The sequence below is a fragment of the Pseudopodoces humilis genome, chromosome 8 (genome assembly GCF_049639895.1).
Source record: "Pseudopodoces humilis isolate 2021_Gansu_Grassland_sample_001 chromosome 8, ASM4963989v1, whole genome shotgun sequence".
Classification (NCBI taxonomy): domain Eukaryota; kingdom Metazoa; phylum Chordata; class Aves; order Passeriformes; family Paridae; genus Pseudopodoces; species Pseudopodoces humilis.
In genome coordinates, this window is record NC_142207.1 from 18,857,250 (window position 1) to 18,875,704 (window position 18,455).

At 40.0% G+C, this 18,455-nt stretch overlaps 1 protein-coding gene across 4 annotated transcripts in view; it reads right to left on the bottom strand.

The window, feature by feature from the left end:
• STK39 (serine/threonine kinase 39) overlaps positions 1-18,026 on the bottom strand; it is an 85,860-nt gene extending 67,834 nt beyond the window's left edge. For 2 of the 4 annotated variants that reach the window (XM_014249236.2, XM_088058814.1), the window contains exon 1: positions 15,856-16,075. In XM_014249236.2, the coding sequence (XP_014104711.1) occupies positions 15,856-15,970 (115 nt within the window). In that variant the 5' untranslated portion in view covers positions 15,971-16,075. Of the gene's footprint in view, positions 1-15,433; positions 15,536-15,855; positions 16,076-16,354 lie in introns of those variants that run through there. The other 2 variants (XM_088058816.1, XM_088058815.1) reach the window with 2 other exon arrangements.
• Between the last annotated feature and the right edge of the window lie 429 nt (positions 18,027-18,455).

Genomic DNA, 18,455 nt, shown 5'->3' on the forward strand with positions numbered 1-18,455 from the left:
CTGTCTGCTTACAGAACAAAGCCTTTAAAAATTCCAATAATGTAGGTAATAAAAGAATTAAGAGATTTTAAAAATTAAATAAGACATCCTAAGGAAGAAGCCACCAAGTCAGCACATTTCAGCTAAGGTAAGACTCATCTACATCACTTTAATGAATTTGTCATTCAGTAGACATCAAGAGACAAATTCTCTCATTACTTTGACTACACAAGCGTACATTGAAACAGGAGAAAGAGTATTTTTATCTATTAAGTATACAGGAAAAAAAGACCAAGATTTTCTTTATGTATCTTTTTCATCTATGCCAGTAGCTTTATCTACTTGTTGAAAACAGCCAAGACCTTTGCCTTTAAAATAGATTTATATACAAAGGCCTCAAAAAATACATACAAAATAAGCACAGATAATTCTTTCACCAAATGCCAGGATAATATCCTGACTACTTCCTCAAGTTAAATGACAGCAAGTAACACTTCTAAACATTTTGGAAAAATTAAACTACCAAAAAAAAGTGTATTTTTCTGTGTTTTCTTCTCAGACAGAGATAACCTGCAATGAGATGTTCACCACATTACTAAGATGTGCTCACAATGCAAAAAGGTTTAGGTTTAGAATGAAGCCAATATACCAAATTTCTTGTTTCTCCTGGTTTTCTAATTCTCTACACAATACAGTTTTAGTTTGAGACTGAAGTCCATTTTTGCAGTCTTTATTCTCGATTGGACCCACATACATATAAAACCTGTTTGGAAAAGCAGTTTCACATACTGAAGTAGGAGCCAGACACTGAGTAGCTATATGCCTCCTTCCTCGTAAAGTTGTTCTCTCCTTCTCTGGCTCACAAGGTGAACAACCAGGGGGAGAGATAAAGAAAACCTGCAGCTTTCACATCTGGTCAGAAGACTCCCTTTGTCTCATCTACTACACAAGCAGAAGTGTGAACCATTCCGGAGGAGCAGCTATTAGAGACCAGACTACCCAGATAAGCATTTCAGCTGAGAGGTAACAGACTACAGAAGTAATGCACTATCATACAGTGAAACTAAATTGTCACAGGCAACCATTTAGCATAATATATTAGGATCACAGAAAATGATTGCATGGATTACAGTCAGCCACTCCTTGTCAGAAAGTAGGGCTTCTTGAGATACATTGAGCCTTGCGAGTTTCCAAAACTGTCAAAGCAGAAAATACTAACTATACCATAACTAAAGCAGAGACTGGTTTAACATCCAGTCTCTCTTCAGGAAACTGATACAGTATAATGAAAACTCAGGTTGCATAAAGGCTTTACATCCAGCTGTCTCCTGCAGAACAAACCAAAAGGATTACCCATGGTCAGACTCAAAAAAAACCCCAGCTTTGTAAGGACAATGGGGTTTTTCCACTACTGGAAAAGTCGTTCTGCTACAGACAAGTTCTCTTTGCCAATTTCAAAAGTTCGCAGTGAAATCATGCCATTTCAGACTACATCAAGATGCCTACTACTCCCATTTCACAACAGACAACAGGTCAGAGTTTCATCTTGTCCTGGTGTTTTTCCTGCCATCCTCTCTAGTGTAAGCATGCCCTTACAGCCAACCTGTCCCTTCATGCTACAGACCACGCACTCCCTACCATCCTGTCCTCAATGCAACAGAGCCATTAGAATTGCTTTTAACCATCTGGGTTCACACAACAGAAACCTTCCCAAGAGCTACCACATATGGCCACACTTCACCTCTTCTGAAAGGATGTAACCTAAAAGCAGTTTTCTGCATTCCACTTTGCACATACTTCACAGACAGCATATAAAAACTCCACAAATACTCATCTGTGATTTAAGCTTACCTGAACAAGTTCCTTCAAGTTGTTCTAAACTTGACATAAAGGTTTTTTTTTCTCATTTTCTTAGAATTTAACCCTTGCAGAACCTGACTTGGCAAAGAGAAGGATATTTGAACAACTGTGATCAACAAATAACATTAACATTTTAGTTTTAACTACTTTCCATTAGTGAAGTCTCAAAAAGACAGACAGTGAGGTGAGATGGCTGGACCATATCACTGGCACATTGCACATGCCCACTTCCTTCATACAAGGATATTGCACTTCATTTATTCCATTATTGATAAAGGTCTGATACTTTCCACTTACATTGTCACTTATGGCACACTAACTGTATTTGAAATAGATCACAAATATTTCTTTTCAATTTTCTTCTTCTCCTTAAAAACAAAAGTCACTAACCTCATTAGCCCATAATCATTCATCAAGTCTCTCTTTTAGTGGCTCAGTGTTAGCCTCTACAGTATTTCAGCACAAACCTCTTTTAAAGATTTCTGCAGTTTAGGTCACTCTAACAAGAGCGACCTTCCCCAATACTACAGTGGTTCTGATTTCTGAAGAGGAGAATGAAACTTGTTGATAATGGTAAGTTTTCTTGTTGACTAGGTATCTGAAGGGTTAGAGAGCAGTTGCAATTGGAGAAGAATAAATATCACACCAACCTATACCACCTGCATTTTTATACTCTTCTTCTGCTCCCCCAACATAGAGAAACTGCCTATTGAATGTAGCTGATTAGTGGACACAAATTTTAAACCAGTCTCCAATCCAAGACTAAATTGTAACTATTTGTAAAAAGCCCATAGTAAACATAATAAAATCTACAAAAATGGATGAAGCAGCAATGGAATTATTTCTATTTCATCTCCAACAACATCCTAGCTCTGAAGAAGAGTCCCCTAAGTGATTCTTAAATGTAACTCCTATGCAGCGTAACTGCAGGATTCCTTTTGCATGGAGCAGAATGTATTTGTGCACAAAAACTGTGTGCAAATCTAGATTAAGTTTCTACTCACAAATACATGTGAAGTTTTTTTTATGTAACATACAAAGCACCTATAGTTACGTACAAGCTGGGAAAGCTATGTTGTATGTGCTGTATGTCACATGCAATATTGTGTAGCATATTTCCAGCATAACTAGATGTGTTACAAACCAATCAGCCCTTCAAAATAGTCCACAGCAGCACTGGGCTGAACTAGTCTCTTCAGTTTCGAAAGAACTAATTCTGTTGGTGGCAAAGCAATACTTTTGGTTAACAAACAGAGAACAAAGAATTCCTTTAGGTTTCTAGATTTTACCCCACAATATCTAGACAGCTTTCAATATTACTCACTTTCTTTCATATTGCTTCCACTGATTAAAATAGGTTATAAATCAGCCGAGTAAAGCTCACTTACACCTCCATGCTGAACTCTAAATCTTTTTTGAACTTAGCCTCTTGACAGAAAATGAGCCATTATTTCCCTTTACCTCTTCACATGACAAATACTTGAGTTCTTAAGAACCTCACAATAATCATGAAAATACAATTTACTGACAATTTCTGCCCACTTTGTGTTCTGAATTCATGCTGGGATCAAATCTCTCTCCTTATAGCTCACTTGGATACCACTTTGCTTATCCTAGCAATTATGACATAATTCACTTAAATACACTAAGTGTTACATGAAATCAATGCCCACATGTAGAACAGCTACTTCTGCATTTTCAACATTCAACAGTTAATCTCTTTAATTCCTCAATGAATTTGTTTTGCAGTTGTACAGTTGAAAACATCACTATTATGGCTACAGAATCACTGGGTTACTCAATTGTAGTATTTACTTTTTGTAAGAAAATTGCTTACACAAAATCTGAGATCCAGCTAATCCTATATTACTTTTTAAAAGCCCGCTGCATAAGCAATCCAGGAAAACTTCTCCAAATATGCTATACAGATATTTCTGTGATTGCAGTGAAGTCATAAATAGCCTAAATGTTGACGTCAGGATGATTATGCATTACAGAAAAGTTCTGTGCAAGCACTAAGACAACCTGTGCTCAGGCTAAGATAAAGCAAGCTTCAGCATTAACCAGATATCGTATTCTCCAAACAGAAGGAAAAAGGCAGGGCGATTCACAACCAGCAATAAACCCCCACATGCATGAAAACAGCCACAGGAGGGAATGACCTAGCTTTCTGAGCTATTCTCTTTATTTTCTTGCTAAAATAGTTAAATAACTGGTTTTAACAGATGTTTTGCCCAGGTAAATTGCAGAAAATATTTTGAGGTTTGCTACAATATAGCTCCCTGTGAAATATGCAGAACAGAATAAAATTTTCTGCCAAAAGCATGTGAAAACAGAACTATCTTCCTGAACACAAAGGATTCTAGCATGAGAGTATAGCAAATACATGTCAATCACAAACTAATTATTCAGGAGATAAGACAAATTGGAATAGTACAAGAAAGTAGAGAAGCTCTACCAATGATCTGGAAAATACAAGTCTTACTTTCCTCCATCAGAGAGCTCACACACACTATACTGCAGGATCTCTTCCGAAACATCTTATCTGACGAACAATCAGGTATCACCACCAGCCATGGTTAAAAGAATTTTAAGAGTTCTTCTCTCACTGACAAAGGTATTTAAGGAATCAGTTGCTAGAAAGTGAAACCAGATATATTTAGATCTGACAAAGGTTTATTTAATAATGACTGTGTTCAGCTTTAAAATTAAATATCAGTCTAAGTGATGGCTTTTTGCTTTCAGACACTTTCTTGTTACGGAGACTTCTGTCTAAAGCCATACAGAGCTCAGCTCTTGTCAGCTTGATACAATGCCATTGACACACTAAGATTAGACTGAAAAGCCCAAGGATGACCATTAGCTATGTTTGGGGCATTTATGTAAACCTGTTGGAAATGTCAGCATCACAGCTGTTAAGGAAAACCTAAACAAAAGCAGTCCACTTTCAATTGGTGTTATTTTCTCCCTGACTTGACCATTAAAATAGGTGAGTCATCTAAATAAAGTTGAAAGGGAACTATCTAAGGAAACCCCGTATTATAAACACTACTCGAGATTAAATTCCTTTTGCTCTGCTCCACATCTCAAATATATTCATAAGTGTTATTTACAGGTGAGAAATGTCAATATAAAAAAATCCACAATCACCACTATTTGAGACTTTAGAGTTGTCAGAGCTGGAATTTGCCTTGTGGAAATGTCAGGATAAGACTGGTGCGACCCACAGGCCCTGCTACAGACCCCTTGCAATGTGGTTAGCATAATTAACGCCACTTCAGAAGGCAAGGAGGTATTCTCTGTAACTGAACAGGTCAGATACATGTTCCTTTCCCCCTAATTCTCAGGCACCAAAGGTCCTGTGAACCAAGAAGGTAAACCAAACAGACTTCTCTTTCCTCTCCCTATCAGCTTCAAGATTCCTGGGAATCACGGCGTTTACTCCCTTCTGTACCAGCACTGAACATCCCAGTTCAGTCAGCAGCTGGTGACAAACCCATCACTGGGAAGCACAACAGCATACAGAACACTAGAACTGCCTGTAACATCAAGCACTTACAAGTCCTGAGTAAGGAACTTGACTCAAGCTCCTGGTGGACACCGAGACCCATGATCCTTGTAGCCAGAGATGCTTCCATCATCTGCTACCTCTGAAGGCTGACTCATATCTTCCAAATCATCTTCCAGTCTACATTATGATTGTTATATTGATACATCAAACAATGTATTGGGTTTTGAACTGACCTGCAGGCGGTTCCAGTAATTGGAAATAGTAAGTTAAGTTGTATTATAAATTCTATAGTACTTAGTTGATAAGGAATCCTAAGTTAGGATGTAGTCAGTAAGAAATCTTCAGTTGTCATAAGTTCTTTATTATTCTACTTATAAATTGTTCTAAGTGAATTCTGTTTGTAGAAATCCTGTGCCACTCCAATCATAATTTCTGTGTTATAGTAAATATAGTATCTTGTCAAGAAAATAAAGCTTAAATTTTAATTACATTTTGGTGCCTTCATCATTCTGCCAAGGATCCCTGTTGCCTTAGTGATAAGCTTGATTATCAGATTCTCTGGAGAAAATAGATCTTATTCCCTGGTGCAGAGTGCATTTAATGCACTGCAAAATTATTCTGTTTACATATGCTAAAAGGAAGGGTATGGAGAGAACAACCAATACACAGAAACAACTAAATAAATTCAACTTAACCGAACAAGTAAATTAGCTAAAAACTTTTAATTTCTCATAAAATGTGCTACTTAAAACATACAATACATTAATGGGCATCAAATGTGAAATGCAAATAAAGTTTCTCTGCTCCAGTTTGCAATGCTTTCCTCAGAAGTTCCATGGCTTTCAGGTCGGCTTGAGATATCTTAAAACCACTTTATACACCTAGTTTGCTTACACTCCCTCCACTATCATGTTTCCAATCATACGTTTCCACTATCGTGTGATTATGAAGTAACAAAGTATAGCATTTAAAGAGCATAATGAACTAAAGGGTATGAAACTGAACTGAGCAGTGAAAAGTCAAGTTCTATAGCTGGAATGACCTCTCAATCACATTATTTTCCATATGAGCTGCCATATTAAGAAAAAAAAGTGAAACATGTTATGCATAAGGGCAAAATAAATTATGCTCTGTTTCAATATTAATTTTACTACAATTTACAGAATGTGCAGACCAGGAATTGGGAATTCAATACCACCAAGAACTAACAGGTATCACATCAGACAGCAAAGAGGGTGTTCAGCTGTACTCACCTAATGAATACCTAAAATGCCTTCACCTTCATATCAGCATATAAAGGTAACTTGTGAATTCACCAGACTTATAGACTAGAAAATACATGTGCCATTGAACAATGAGTAACATTACATGTTCATTATTTGAAGAGATTTGAAGCAGTACTTTTCTTTGGGCATAATGAAAAATAACTAGCTGTTAAACTAGCTCAAAGGACAGAGGAAGGGATGAAGAACTGAGGCACATGAGGCTTTCTCCAGTTGTGGATAAACTGGAGAAATTGAGGAAAACTTTTTTTTTACAAAAATGTTATTTTGCAATCAGATCTACCCTGGCTTCCTTCAAAATGAAAAAGAATCCAACTTCACTCACACTTCAATTTTTTTAGGGAAGAAGAAACAAAAAGTAGCAGTCAAAGACCTTGCAATGGGCTCTTTGGCCCACACTGCCGCTGCTCCTGCGGCACAGCCACGCTGCACGGCCGCCCCACGCTGCAGGCAGGAGGCAGCTCCTGACATACACACCTCCTGGGGCTGCCATGGGATAAGGACAAATGTGGACGTACAGTACTTCACATGAATGTATCCAACAAACCCATATTCATCCCACATTTTCCCAACAAAAAGCATGGAAAAGAGCAAAGGATACAACTTGATTAAAAATTTCTGGATTTTATCTGACATGTTATTATCCATTCATCCTCACATGGAAAGAAACATGGATTCTGATCATTTCATTCTCCCTGTTGTTTCATCATCAATATAGAAACCATTATTCAATATGCATACAACTCTTAAAACCTGAAAACAAAAGGACACAAAAGGCAAGACCCAGGCTGAAAAAATCTCTGTATAATTATTGGAGAACTTGGTATCTGGTAATCTTGGTATATCTGGTATTGGTGTGGAACCAAAAGTTACTTTACCAGGGTACCATCAGAACTCCACAGAACTCCATTATAAAAATAGGGCAAATTGAAGATTTGCCATGCTGAGTCAGATCTTCTGCCTAGAAAAATGCTGTTAAAAAATAATTACTATTCATTTCTGAAGTAGCATTATAAACAAATTCTGGTGTTGATTTAGTCTGCATATTTTATTGTTTCTCATTTAGTTTGAAAGTAAACACTTGGAACAATTCTAATACCATGAACACAGTATTTTCCAAGTATTCCGGATGTCATCACATAGTGCATCATTCTTTTCCGAGAATGAAAAGCAGCAATCTACCAAAACAAAGGCATTATTGCTACTGTCGTGTCATAAAGATGTCTAATTAATACAGCACTGTTGAGCTGCAAATCATCTTCAACTAGCTCTCCCCAACAAAATGTGCCTCCTAGAATCTGAGTCTACTGTGACCATACACTACAAGCAGAAAACTTGCCTATTTCTCATATATTGCTTCTCATGAAACAATGGAAGAGTTGGAGCAATATAAATACTATCATATCATTAAATTTTCATTAGCTGATTCTAATCTAATTCTAATGAAGTTCTTACTATTAGTCTGAAGTGGCTTAGAGTCTGGAAGCACAAGACACTAAGAGGAATAAATTATAAGCTTAAATTCAGTCCCTGTAATAAAACGTCTTCATAGCAAAAACGTGAGAAGGAAAAAGCAACTTTATAATTAAATGGCTGTGCTTCTGAATCCAAGTATGTTGCTTCTCAGAAGTCTAAAGCAATAGCTCAAGTTTATGCTCTTCTTCATATTACTCCAAAAAGACAGAAACCATGATTAACAAATACACAGTATTTTTCTGGTCGGTTAAATTAACTGTTTTTGTACCACTACCCTGAAGCAGGTATACTTGGCACACAGACATCCAACATGGATCTTGACCTTCAAGAGCTTTAAGTACACAATTCTTCTGAAAGCATGACTAGGAACACAGAAAAGCTTCAAATTTTCAGTCTGCTTCTAATTCTAATTTCTCTAGGTGCAGAAGCAAAGCTCAAAAGCTGTGTAACATAATCATTACACAGCCTATAGGACATTCTCAAGTTTCATCTATATTTAATTTACAATCAAAATACCTCAGAGGCATTTAGACATCCACAGGAATAATTAGGCTAATAAAATAATTCAGAAATTGTTATTTGTAAAGACAAAGGATTAATGGAGACAGCTAATTTATCATATTGAAGTTTCATTGAACTATTGAGTAAAGCCACATAACTAGTCAAACATCATGGGCAAAGGACTGAAAACATTAACTCCACTAATGCCACGAACTTATTACTTCAGTTAACAAATGGAGAATACTGTTCAAACTTTTCACTGAGCTCCGCTTGCAAGCAGGCCACAGGATTCTGACAAACAGCAACACAGGAAAAATGTACCTGGGGATTGTTCAGAGGGAATCTTTAAAACCTGTTGCATGATAATGTTCTTACACTCACAAGCTTCAACCATGCAAACCCTCGTGCACATCCAAAGACCTTCAAACTTAGCAAGAAACAGTGAAATCTAGTAGAGCTGTCAGGATTTCATACCACTGGAAAGGTTGTGCTATAAAAGGCAGAAATAAGGAAAAATCCACTCATTCAATACAGCTCATTATTTACATAGGGTAAGAAGTATCAACATATATTAAGTATGATTTCTTGGGGGTGGGGGGAAATTCACTTTTAATTTTCGGCACCAGAAAATGTCCTAGTGACATAATTGTTTTCCAAGTGCTGCAAGCACAGTGCTCCTCTGCAACCCCTGCTCAGCAGTATCCCAGTGACTTCAGCAAACCCAAGAAGTTAACAAGAGCAGCTAACTTAATTTGATTTTTAGGGCCCATTCTTTAAACATCAAGAATTACTATTATTACTTGAAGAAAAAAAAGCCTCTATCAACTGCTGCCTTACAGTTCCAAATTATTTTGGAAAGTTAAATGGGGGAAGAGAGAGAGAACCAAGGCAGTGCACACAAAAATTAAATATGATCTAGACAAGTAGTCACTCTATGAGCCACCCACATCTCCTTTGCATGGAGAGCTAACTGTTTCTTCTCCTGAAACCAATCAGAACAGATGTGGTTTTGTTTCCAGTTAACAAAGAGAAGCTCCATTTGATAAACAGATTCTGGTAAAAAACAACTGGTCTAGGACCTAAGAGAAAGTGATTCTTCACTAAAAGAAAAAAAGTAAAGCAGCTCTTAAGTTGTTTCAGAACAACATCTGACCCAATCTAAAATAGCTTTGCTAGGTCTGAACCTGGCCCCTGCCATCAAAGCACAATGCTGGCAACAAGAAACAGTTCTACTCTGAAGATGCAAAGTCTTGCTGTTCTAACACTTAGAAAGGGACAAAATCATGCAGTCCCTTCAAATTTCTACAAGCTCACCAGTGGAGTGGCTCCTCTTTTAACACTCAAGAAACTCTTCTGGAGCCAGGACTTTGCAGGTTCCAGAGGTATTGGCCTTAACTGTAAGAAGAACTTGGATGGAAGGGAAAGGGAAAGCATAAGGAGAAGAGAGCCAACCAATAGGGAAAAAGCAGATCGGAAAAGCGGGAAAGCATATTTTCTATAAATTATCGTTACACAGCACCAGCCAGCTGCCTGATGTGTTGATATATGTTCCTTTACCCTTCCAGTTAACAAGGGAATTTTAAAACAAGGTTAATATCCTGGTTACTTGCAATCAGAAGCAATCCAAAGGAAACTTTTTTTTTTTAATCTTTTTCCTGACAAGTCTGAATTCCAATCGCATGAGTTAATTATGTTTTAAAATTCACTAGATTATATAACAAAGTCTGAACATTGAATCACCTAAAGTTTAACCTCCTTGAACCAATGAAATCTACAGCTATGTACAGCCATGTTTCCAATCTGGGTATTTCTAACATATTTCCATTAAAAAAAATAATAATAAAAAAAATAGCCAAAACAGAAGTCCCTTCCCCAACACTACCATGTGGAGACAAAGCAAATAATTAACAACTTCAAGATCTGCACAGCCTCATTAGCAGAACAGCACTGTGAATGTTCCACAAGGTGTTTTTAAATTGCACCATGACCACCTTTACCCTGGCAACTGAATTAAAAGCCACTCCTTATTAGAATTCTAAATGGGGATTTAATATTTCCACAGTTTCTACCAATAGTTATTAGCAGACAGAAACTCTCAACCAATTATCTCCCAAAATGTAAAATTTCATTTACAAATCTAAACTCTTCCTGTCAAGCTGCAGTTGTATTAAGTTATAATTAATATTACAAAGGCTGCATTTAATATGTGCACATACAATATGCTTAGGCTGCTGTAATAACTTTTAAGATTTATTGGTAAGGAATAGAATTTACTTTGGAGCAGAATTAAGGTAGGCACATTTTTCTTTTTACAAAAAGTTTTGGTACAAAGACCTTAGGTAGCATTAAGTGTTACTTATCAAATTATGCAGCTTCTCATGCAAGAATTATGGAGGTTTAGCAAGAGCAAATACAAAATTTTGCCATAGCTTTAGTTGCTAGTGTGGTATTTCATTCATTCCAGTGCGATTTAATTTACAGCACATACATAAAAACTACTGCAAAAGAAAGACCTTAAAATGTTTAAAAAAAAATCCTAATTCAGCACAGGGATAAAAAATTTTGGAAAATATGAATGAGACATGAACATCTGATTAACAGAACAAGAACACAGAATTGTGATTTTACCTCTAACTATAGAGAGGCTTTTCAAAACAGCATATAGCACTACCAACATGAACATGGGTTCCTGAGGATCATGAACAGACATCACTCTGACAGTCAAAGATCTCAGATAACAACAAATATAGGAGAGTCTATTCTCTGTCAGACAAAGAGCCATTAGCAATACATGCAGCAGGGGAGGGGGGAAAAAAAAGTAAATAACATGCCCTGGAAACACCACCAAAGACCCCAGAGCCATTAACCAAGAGCAGTTCACAGGCTGCTTGCAATAAAAAGCATAAAATCAGCAGAACAGTCTCACATGGTAACTTGTTCTGCTCAAAACCTCAACACATTTGACTTAGCAACGCTGCACCTTATGAGGCAAAAAACCACAAGATATTTTTGAGCTCAAAGTTAGGAAAAAAACTAGACAAACACACAAGTTCAACTAAGGTAACTTTTTAGTGATTTGCAGCCAATATAGATAATCCGTCTTATAAAAGTAACCCTTTATTTCAATCTAATTCTGGCTGTTTCCCAGCAAAAATAATTTTCCAAGTCAGTTGCAACAGGAGAGAAAAATACAATTTTATAATCTAAACTAGTACCCAACCTAATCACAAGATAAACCACTGCTTCTCCGTAACAGAATCCACCTTCCATCCATGCAGGAAGACAATATGTTACATCTGGCAGAGAAGCATCACCTCCAATATAGTTTTCCAAAATAAAGTCAAAGCTACTTGATCATACATAAACAAAAAACAAAAAACAAAACAAAACAAAAAAAACAACAAAACAAAACAACAAAATACCACCCAAAATAAAGCAAAGAAAACAACCAAGACTTAACACTGCTTTGTCTCATCCAGATGATGTAGGGCTCATTACAGTTTGAAAGATAAAAAGATGATTTTAAAAAAACTGAAAACTGAATAAAGTGTTTGTGTTGATTACCATTTAAATGCTTGTTCTGTGAAGACTTGTATTGCTTCTGTGGAAAAAAAACCTCATATATATATACATGACAAATTCAAAGAAATCTATTTCAGTTATTTTATTCTGAATACTTTGTTTTAAAACCAAACTGCGTAAGAACACCTCTCACAGTATTGATTTTATTAGCTGCTTTTTTTTAATCTAAGTCATATTAATCTTAAAAAGAATATAAAAAGCAACAAAATCCCTTCCATACATATTAAAATCCACTGAGCATTTTAATGCATTAAAATCTGAGAAAGAGATCTCCCAGGTCTTCACTAAATTAAATCTGGCTCTACCTTAATAGCAATTACAGTTCTTATCTCTGTAACTACTGCCAGAAGGTTGGTTGGATCCTCCTTTCCTAACAATTAGGGATCCCTTTCTAAGGTCTAAGTGCTTTTATATATGGACAGCCTGTATTAATCTGAATTAATGTAAAAATTTCCTCTTTACACTATACATTCACAGAGAACAGTCAGAATGTTTTTCTCCCACTCCAGAAAATATAAGCATCTAGGCATTAATCGGAAGAGCCTCTTCCTTGCATCAAACCTATCAATCACAAAGCCATGCAGCAAGTCAAACAGGGAATCTGATCCAGCAGGAAACTGACCCGGCAGAAGAACTAGTTTGCTGTCAGATCAATGAGATCCTTTCAGCAGCTGCCTGTTACAGCAGATTAAATGTATCATGAAACTGCACACAAAGAGTTTACAGAGAGCTGGCCAGCCACCTAGAAAATAACGCAGACTTGGAATAACATCTCATAAGAAGCACTCTTTAAAGCTAGTATTTTCTCCTCAGGAGACACTTGAAGCTCCCAGATGAAGGATACAACTGACAGAAAATTTAAAGAAAAAGGTTTTTCATTGGAAATCCATAACATGTGGTCTTGGTTTTCAACAAAGCATGTGGTTAGTCACAAATGAGCAATAAGAAAAGTTCATGTTCTCATAGAGAAGAACAGAACTTCTCGAGATGCTAAATCCAAGGGATGGAGATGGCCCACAAGACTAACAATTACTTTCATTTTATAATCCCCCACTGGAACTTTTAAACATTCCTGAAACAGCCATTCCTGTGTCTCTGTTTTAGTTACCAAAGAATCTAAAGTCTATTCTGTCGGGAAGCATTGTGATAAACCATTATGGTGTACCTTTCCTCCTGCAAAGCCCACAGTGGTGCTTCACTGCATGGTTATTTTTCCCATTGGGAAAGGGCTACTGCAACTGAACTCAATTCACACTGCCTAGCTCCTCAGGGAGAAGTGTGTAGCGCTTTCCAGAGGTGATCAGCTCTGTTTCAGCAAGTGGTAACTACTCCTGTTCACAACGCAATTAACCCTGGCATGCACAGGGCTGCTGCTGAACCAAGTTCAGACTGTTTCATTCTCTCCTCCCTCAGATATAAAAAAGATTATTTAAGAGTCCCTTTCCATGCTCATTAAAACCAACAATATTCATCCTACAGCTCCAGAATTGTGTTAGCATGTGGTCAAACACATGGAATTTACAGGAACCTTGGTTTGCTTGGGTTTTTTTTAGAAAGTGGGGTGGGGCGTGTTCAGTTGGGGTTTTTTGCTATTTTTAATAGCATCCAGACTAAATTTAATCTCATAGAGAGTCTCCTGTAAATTAAGAGAACAAATAAAAGGTGTTGATGAAAAAAGACATATTTGACTAAGCACAAGATTTTTTTAGTCAAGTGGTACAAAATATATGTCAGCAACTTTGAAAGAAAGTCATGGAAGAAACCTAAGTTTAGAGAAATTACGGCAGGCAATTTCAGTGTGTCCAAGAATCTGATTCAATATACACTGACCTCAATTTATTCCCTAGGCATTCAGTAAAATAACATCAATATTTAGAAGCACCCATAGGTAACCAGCAAAAAAGTTTCTCTACAGATCAGTATCTGCTAGTCCAACATAGCATCCACTTGTTCAATGGATGCATATAAATATATATTAGCAGTTAGGATTCCAGTTTACATATCAAAAGATCCAAGCTTTTAAGTGGAAAGAATAAAGTGGAAAGGAGTTTCTAAAGGAAATTTTCATGCAGGCATTCCACAGGTCCTGTAACAGAAAACAACTATTATTTAAGTAACTCATATGACTCATATTACACCCTAGACAAGGATTAATCCAACACCTTTCAGGCCTTTTTCGCCTTAGAAGAGGGATCTACTCCTCAGCAAAGATACACCTTAATGCTAATAGAATCACTTCCACTTGGCTAAGTTTGATCCATTCCCCAGACTGAGGAAGACAAAGTTGTCTGTCCAGTAAACCCATACTTTTGGGGGCCTCCACAGGCAACACTGGCTCAATACCAAACCAAGTCAGCCACCTCCAGGGACCTGAACACCTGGACCCTCATCCCTCCTTAGTCCCTATTCACAGCCTGGAAGTACACACAAAAACACAAAGGTACCTGGGTCAACAAAAAGCCATCCCATTTTAAGGAGTACTTTTCTCAACTATTTTGTTTCTGCCTGTGGAAAATAAAAAAGCTTAATGACAAAGCTGAGTAGATGCAACTTCCAGATCAACAACATGCAGTTCTGGCTGTCATCAGCCTGACAACAATTAGCAGTTAGTATAATACTGAAGATAATCAACAGCATCAGCAGGCAAGTCACCTGGACTTTTCTCACTTAAATGGCCTTATTTGTAAGAAACAGCAATCAGAGCTGGTCTTTGCCATTTGCAGTATTTGCTAGAAGTTTAAAATGTTACATACAAATAAAAGCAAGTTTTCCCAAAGTAGATCATTAGCAACAAGCAGCATACAGGCCAAGAAACGAAAAACTTTCCATCGCACATACTTTCAACACCAGTCCGCATTTCATAAAGTAAAATTCAAAATAACCTTATCCAAATAAAGGGAATGGACACTGAACACTTCTGATGTGCATTAGTTGAGCACACGGACAAAATGCTGAAGCACACAACCAAGAAAGTCCTCTTCCTAAGAGATATGGGAGGGGGCCAGCAGGCGGGTTAAACTTCACATGGCAAACCGGGTCAAAAGCAGATTGGCTGGGGTGAAAACGAAGCTGGCCTTACGTGTCGCCGACGGGCATAGGGCCGAGGGGCACAAGGAGATACAAGCAAGATGAAACAGCGAGGGAGAAGAGGAAATAGTTTAAATATATATACGTATATATGTATATATACTGATTAAGAGAGAGTCGTCACGTGAGCAGCAGATCTACGGGTGAGATTTACCTCCCCCATGAAAGCACCGGAAAAAATGCAGACTAATCTAAGCGGATGCACGCACATGTGCGCATCCACGGACACACACAGCCTAGACACACAAAGCACACAGAGCGCATCAGAGGAGTTGCCGGGGTCCCGGTGCAAAGCAGCAGGTCAAGGCTGGAGTGACGATGCACCGCAGGAGAGCGGCACCTCAACCGAGGCGCGCCGGGCGGGGCGCGGCGGGTTCCAGCAGGAGCCGCCGCCCCCCGGGGCCGCCCGCTGCCGGGCGGATAAAGTTTGCAGCAGCCGCCGCTGCAGTGCCGGGTGCGTCCGCCGCAGTGAGCGAGCCCTGCCTGCGGGAGAGCGAGCGCCGGTAGGCCCGGAGCCGGCCGCGGCATCCCTGCTTTCCTTCCTTCCCCGCCCCGCCGCGCCCCCGCTCCACTGACCGATCACCTCCTGCAGCTCGTAGGCGTCCCTGCAGATGGGCCAGCCGGCGGCCGGGGCGGCGGGCGCGGGCTGGGGCTGCTGGACGTGGACCGGCGACTCGCCCTGCTCCGCCATGATGCTGCCGGAGCGCCCAGGCACCCGACGACCTTCTCCAAACTTCCCCTCCAGCAACACCTTTCAGCCGCGCTCTGCCTCCCGCCCGCCCTGTCCGCGCAGCCGGCCGCCCGCCCGGCGGAGGGAGGAGGCAGGGCACCGAGGGGGAGGAGGCAGAGGGGGGCGGGGCCGCCGGCCCCGGCCGCTCGCCCCGCGCCGCAGCGGAGAGTCGGAGCCCGAGCTCGGTGCCTGGGCCCGGCGGCCCCGGGCGGTATCGGCAGAGCGAGGCGCTGCCCCCTGACGCGCCCCGGCCCGAGGGAGAGGCGCGGGCGCTCTGGCGGGGGCGCCCCGCGGGAGCGGCCCCGCGCACCCCGGTGCTCGCCGCCTTCCCCAGCGCTTCGTGACCTACCTGCGTGCTGGAGGCAGCTCTGGCCATCGCCCTTCCCCGCTCAGCCCGCGGCTCGCTGGGATGCTCTGTGTGTCTGGAAGCACTGCGTGGTCCCGCTCAGGGCTGAGCATGTGCAGGCCACGGCCGTGCCGGCGGACTGCCGGACCCGCCAGGGCCGAGCGCGGGGCCGGGCAGGACTGCAGGGAGGGAAGCCGCGACTAAAGCACCTGTTAGGCATAGCAGGCTGCTCTAGAGCACACTCAAAAATAAGTGTCACTGCTGAGAGCGCTGCTGCTGCAACATGACCTGAATCCGAATTTGAGGACGTGAAGGAAGCATTTGCTTCCATCGGTGATCGTGCTGCGGTCCTGCAAAGTGTTTAAATCACCATATGACGAGTAGCCCTCTCCAGGACGGGTAGGACAGCTGCACCGTGTCACTTCAGTGCGGACGCTGCCTCAGCTCCTGCCACCGAGGACTGAGGACAGTTGAAAATGCTCCCCTTGGCTAACCAGAACCAAGTGATTTAAACGAATAAGAATCTTGATTAGACATCTCTAGTGCTTCCCATTACACAGTGCAAGGTTAAAAAAGAAACCTTGGAATTAAATTAAACTCTACTGTTAATAATAGTATGAATTTTTTCTTCTACACTTTTACTAGTGTCAAGTGTTCAATGATATAATCAGGATTTTATTCACTGTGAAGTAATTCAGAAAATAGTTACTTGTGTAGTCTACAGTCTCACTCCTACTTTAAGTGCTTTGCATTTTAAGATTTATGGAGCTCTGAGAAGAAGAGTGGTAGTGTAAGATTTCCATATAGCTCAAAACCGTACTTCCTGCTACAGAATGAATTTAAGGTAATTAGAACTAATACACTATGCAAGCAGGAAAGCTATAGCACTGTCTAAAAGAAGGGAACCTCACAAACTGTTAGGAAGTATGATGAAGTGTGATTTAAAGTCAAGAAAAGTTACATGTAACAGCTAACACCTGTTAGCTACTTTGTTCACTTCAGGATAATGCCCTTTTACTGATTTTTTTTCGTGTGTGGTTAATTCAGAGAGGACTCATGAAGGTTATTCCAAGAAAGAAAGAAAGTTGATTCTATTTTGCTGTGTTGCTGAGAAAGCTGAAGTCCTAACCGCTGCTTAATGATTCATCAGGTGTATCAGCAACTTGCAAATGTTTTGTGCGCTGCACTTCCATTTTCTCACAAGCAACAGTTTAGCTCAGAATAGAGACTTCTAGCAGTACACTAAAAATATTGCACATTTTGTGCTAAACTAATGATTCCTCTCAATCTCATTTTTAAAAGCTATATAATTGAAGTATTTTCCTATATACAAATTAGAAATTATTTGCAACAAAACTAAAGGTCAGCAAGACTTGGAAGAGGAAGTATTAAATTGTCATTCAGCATTAAGTTTAATGCCAAGACCTTTCTGCCAGGAATAACATTTTTTAAAAAAGAAAAAAAAAAGTAAAAGATCAACAGCACAGGCCAAATCAATCAGCAGAGAAAATGGGTTACTCACTATTGATGGAAAACAGCCAGCTTCTCCATCTGTACTCAGTAGTTGGGGGGAGAGGACGTTGGAGGTGGTTAGTTTCTGAGCCATGAATTTCTGTGATGCTACTGCCAGATCACTCTTTAAACTGCTGGTTAACATCTGATACCATTATAGTTATTTTTGTCCTGATTATTGCCCCAATTTGCCCAACTAATCCCTACAATTTTGGAAATTTCTGGAGTGCACCTGCACTCGGTAATTCGTTGAAATGAGCAGCTTCTACAGAGGGACCCTTCCCGGATAGCAATTTGATAAGAAGTCGGAGCCGTGGGCAGCGTTCAGGGTACAGCTCGGGAGGTCTCGCCGGGCCGGGGATCGGGAGCCGGGGGCCGCTCGCCCCCTGCTGCAGGCAGCGGGAAAGGGCCTCGCTTTCCCGGGCTCGGCCGCGTCCGCCGCGCTGGCAGCGCCCTTCTCCGCAAGGCTTCCTGGACTCTGGAAAGAATAGCAGCCTGCCGGTTTTGGAAGTTCCAGAGAAACTGATAGGACTCATGTAAAAATAACTGCTCTCCGAATTGATGACATTTCAGAATGGTCCAGTCTGA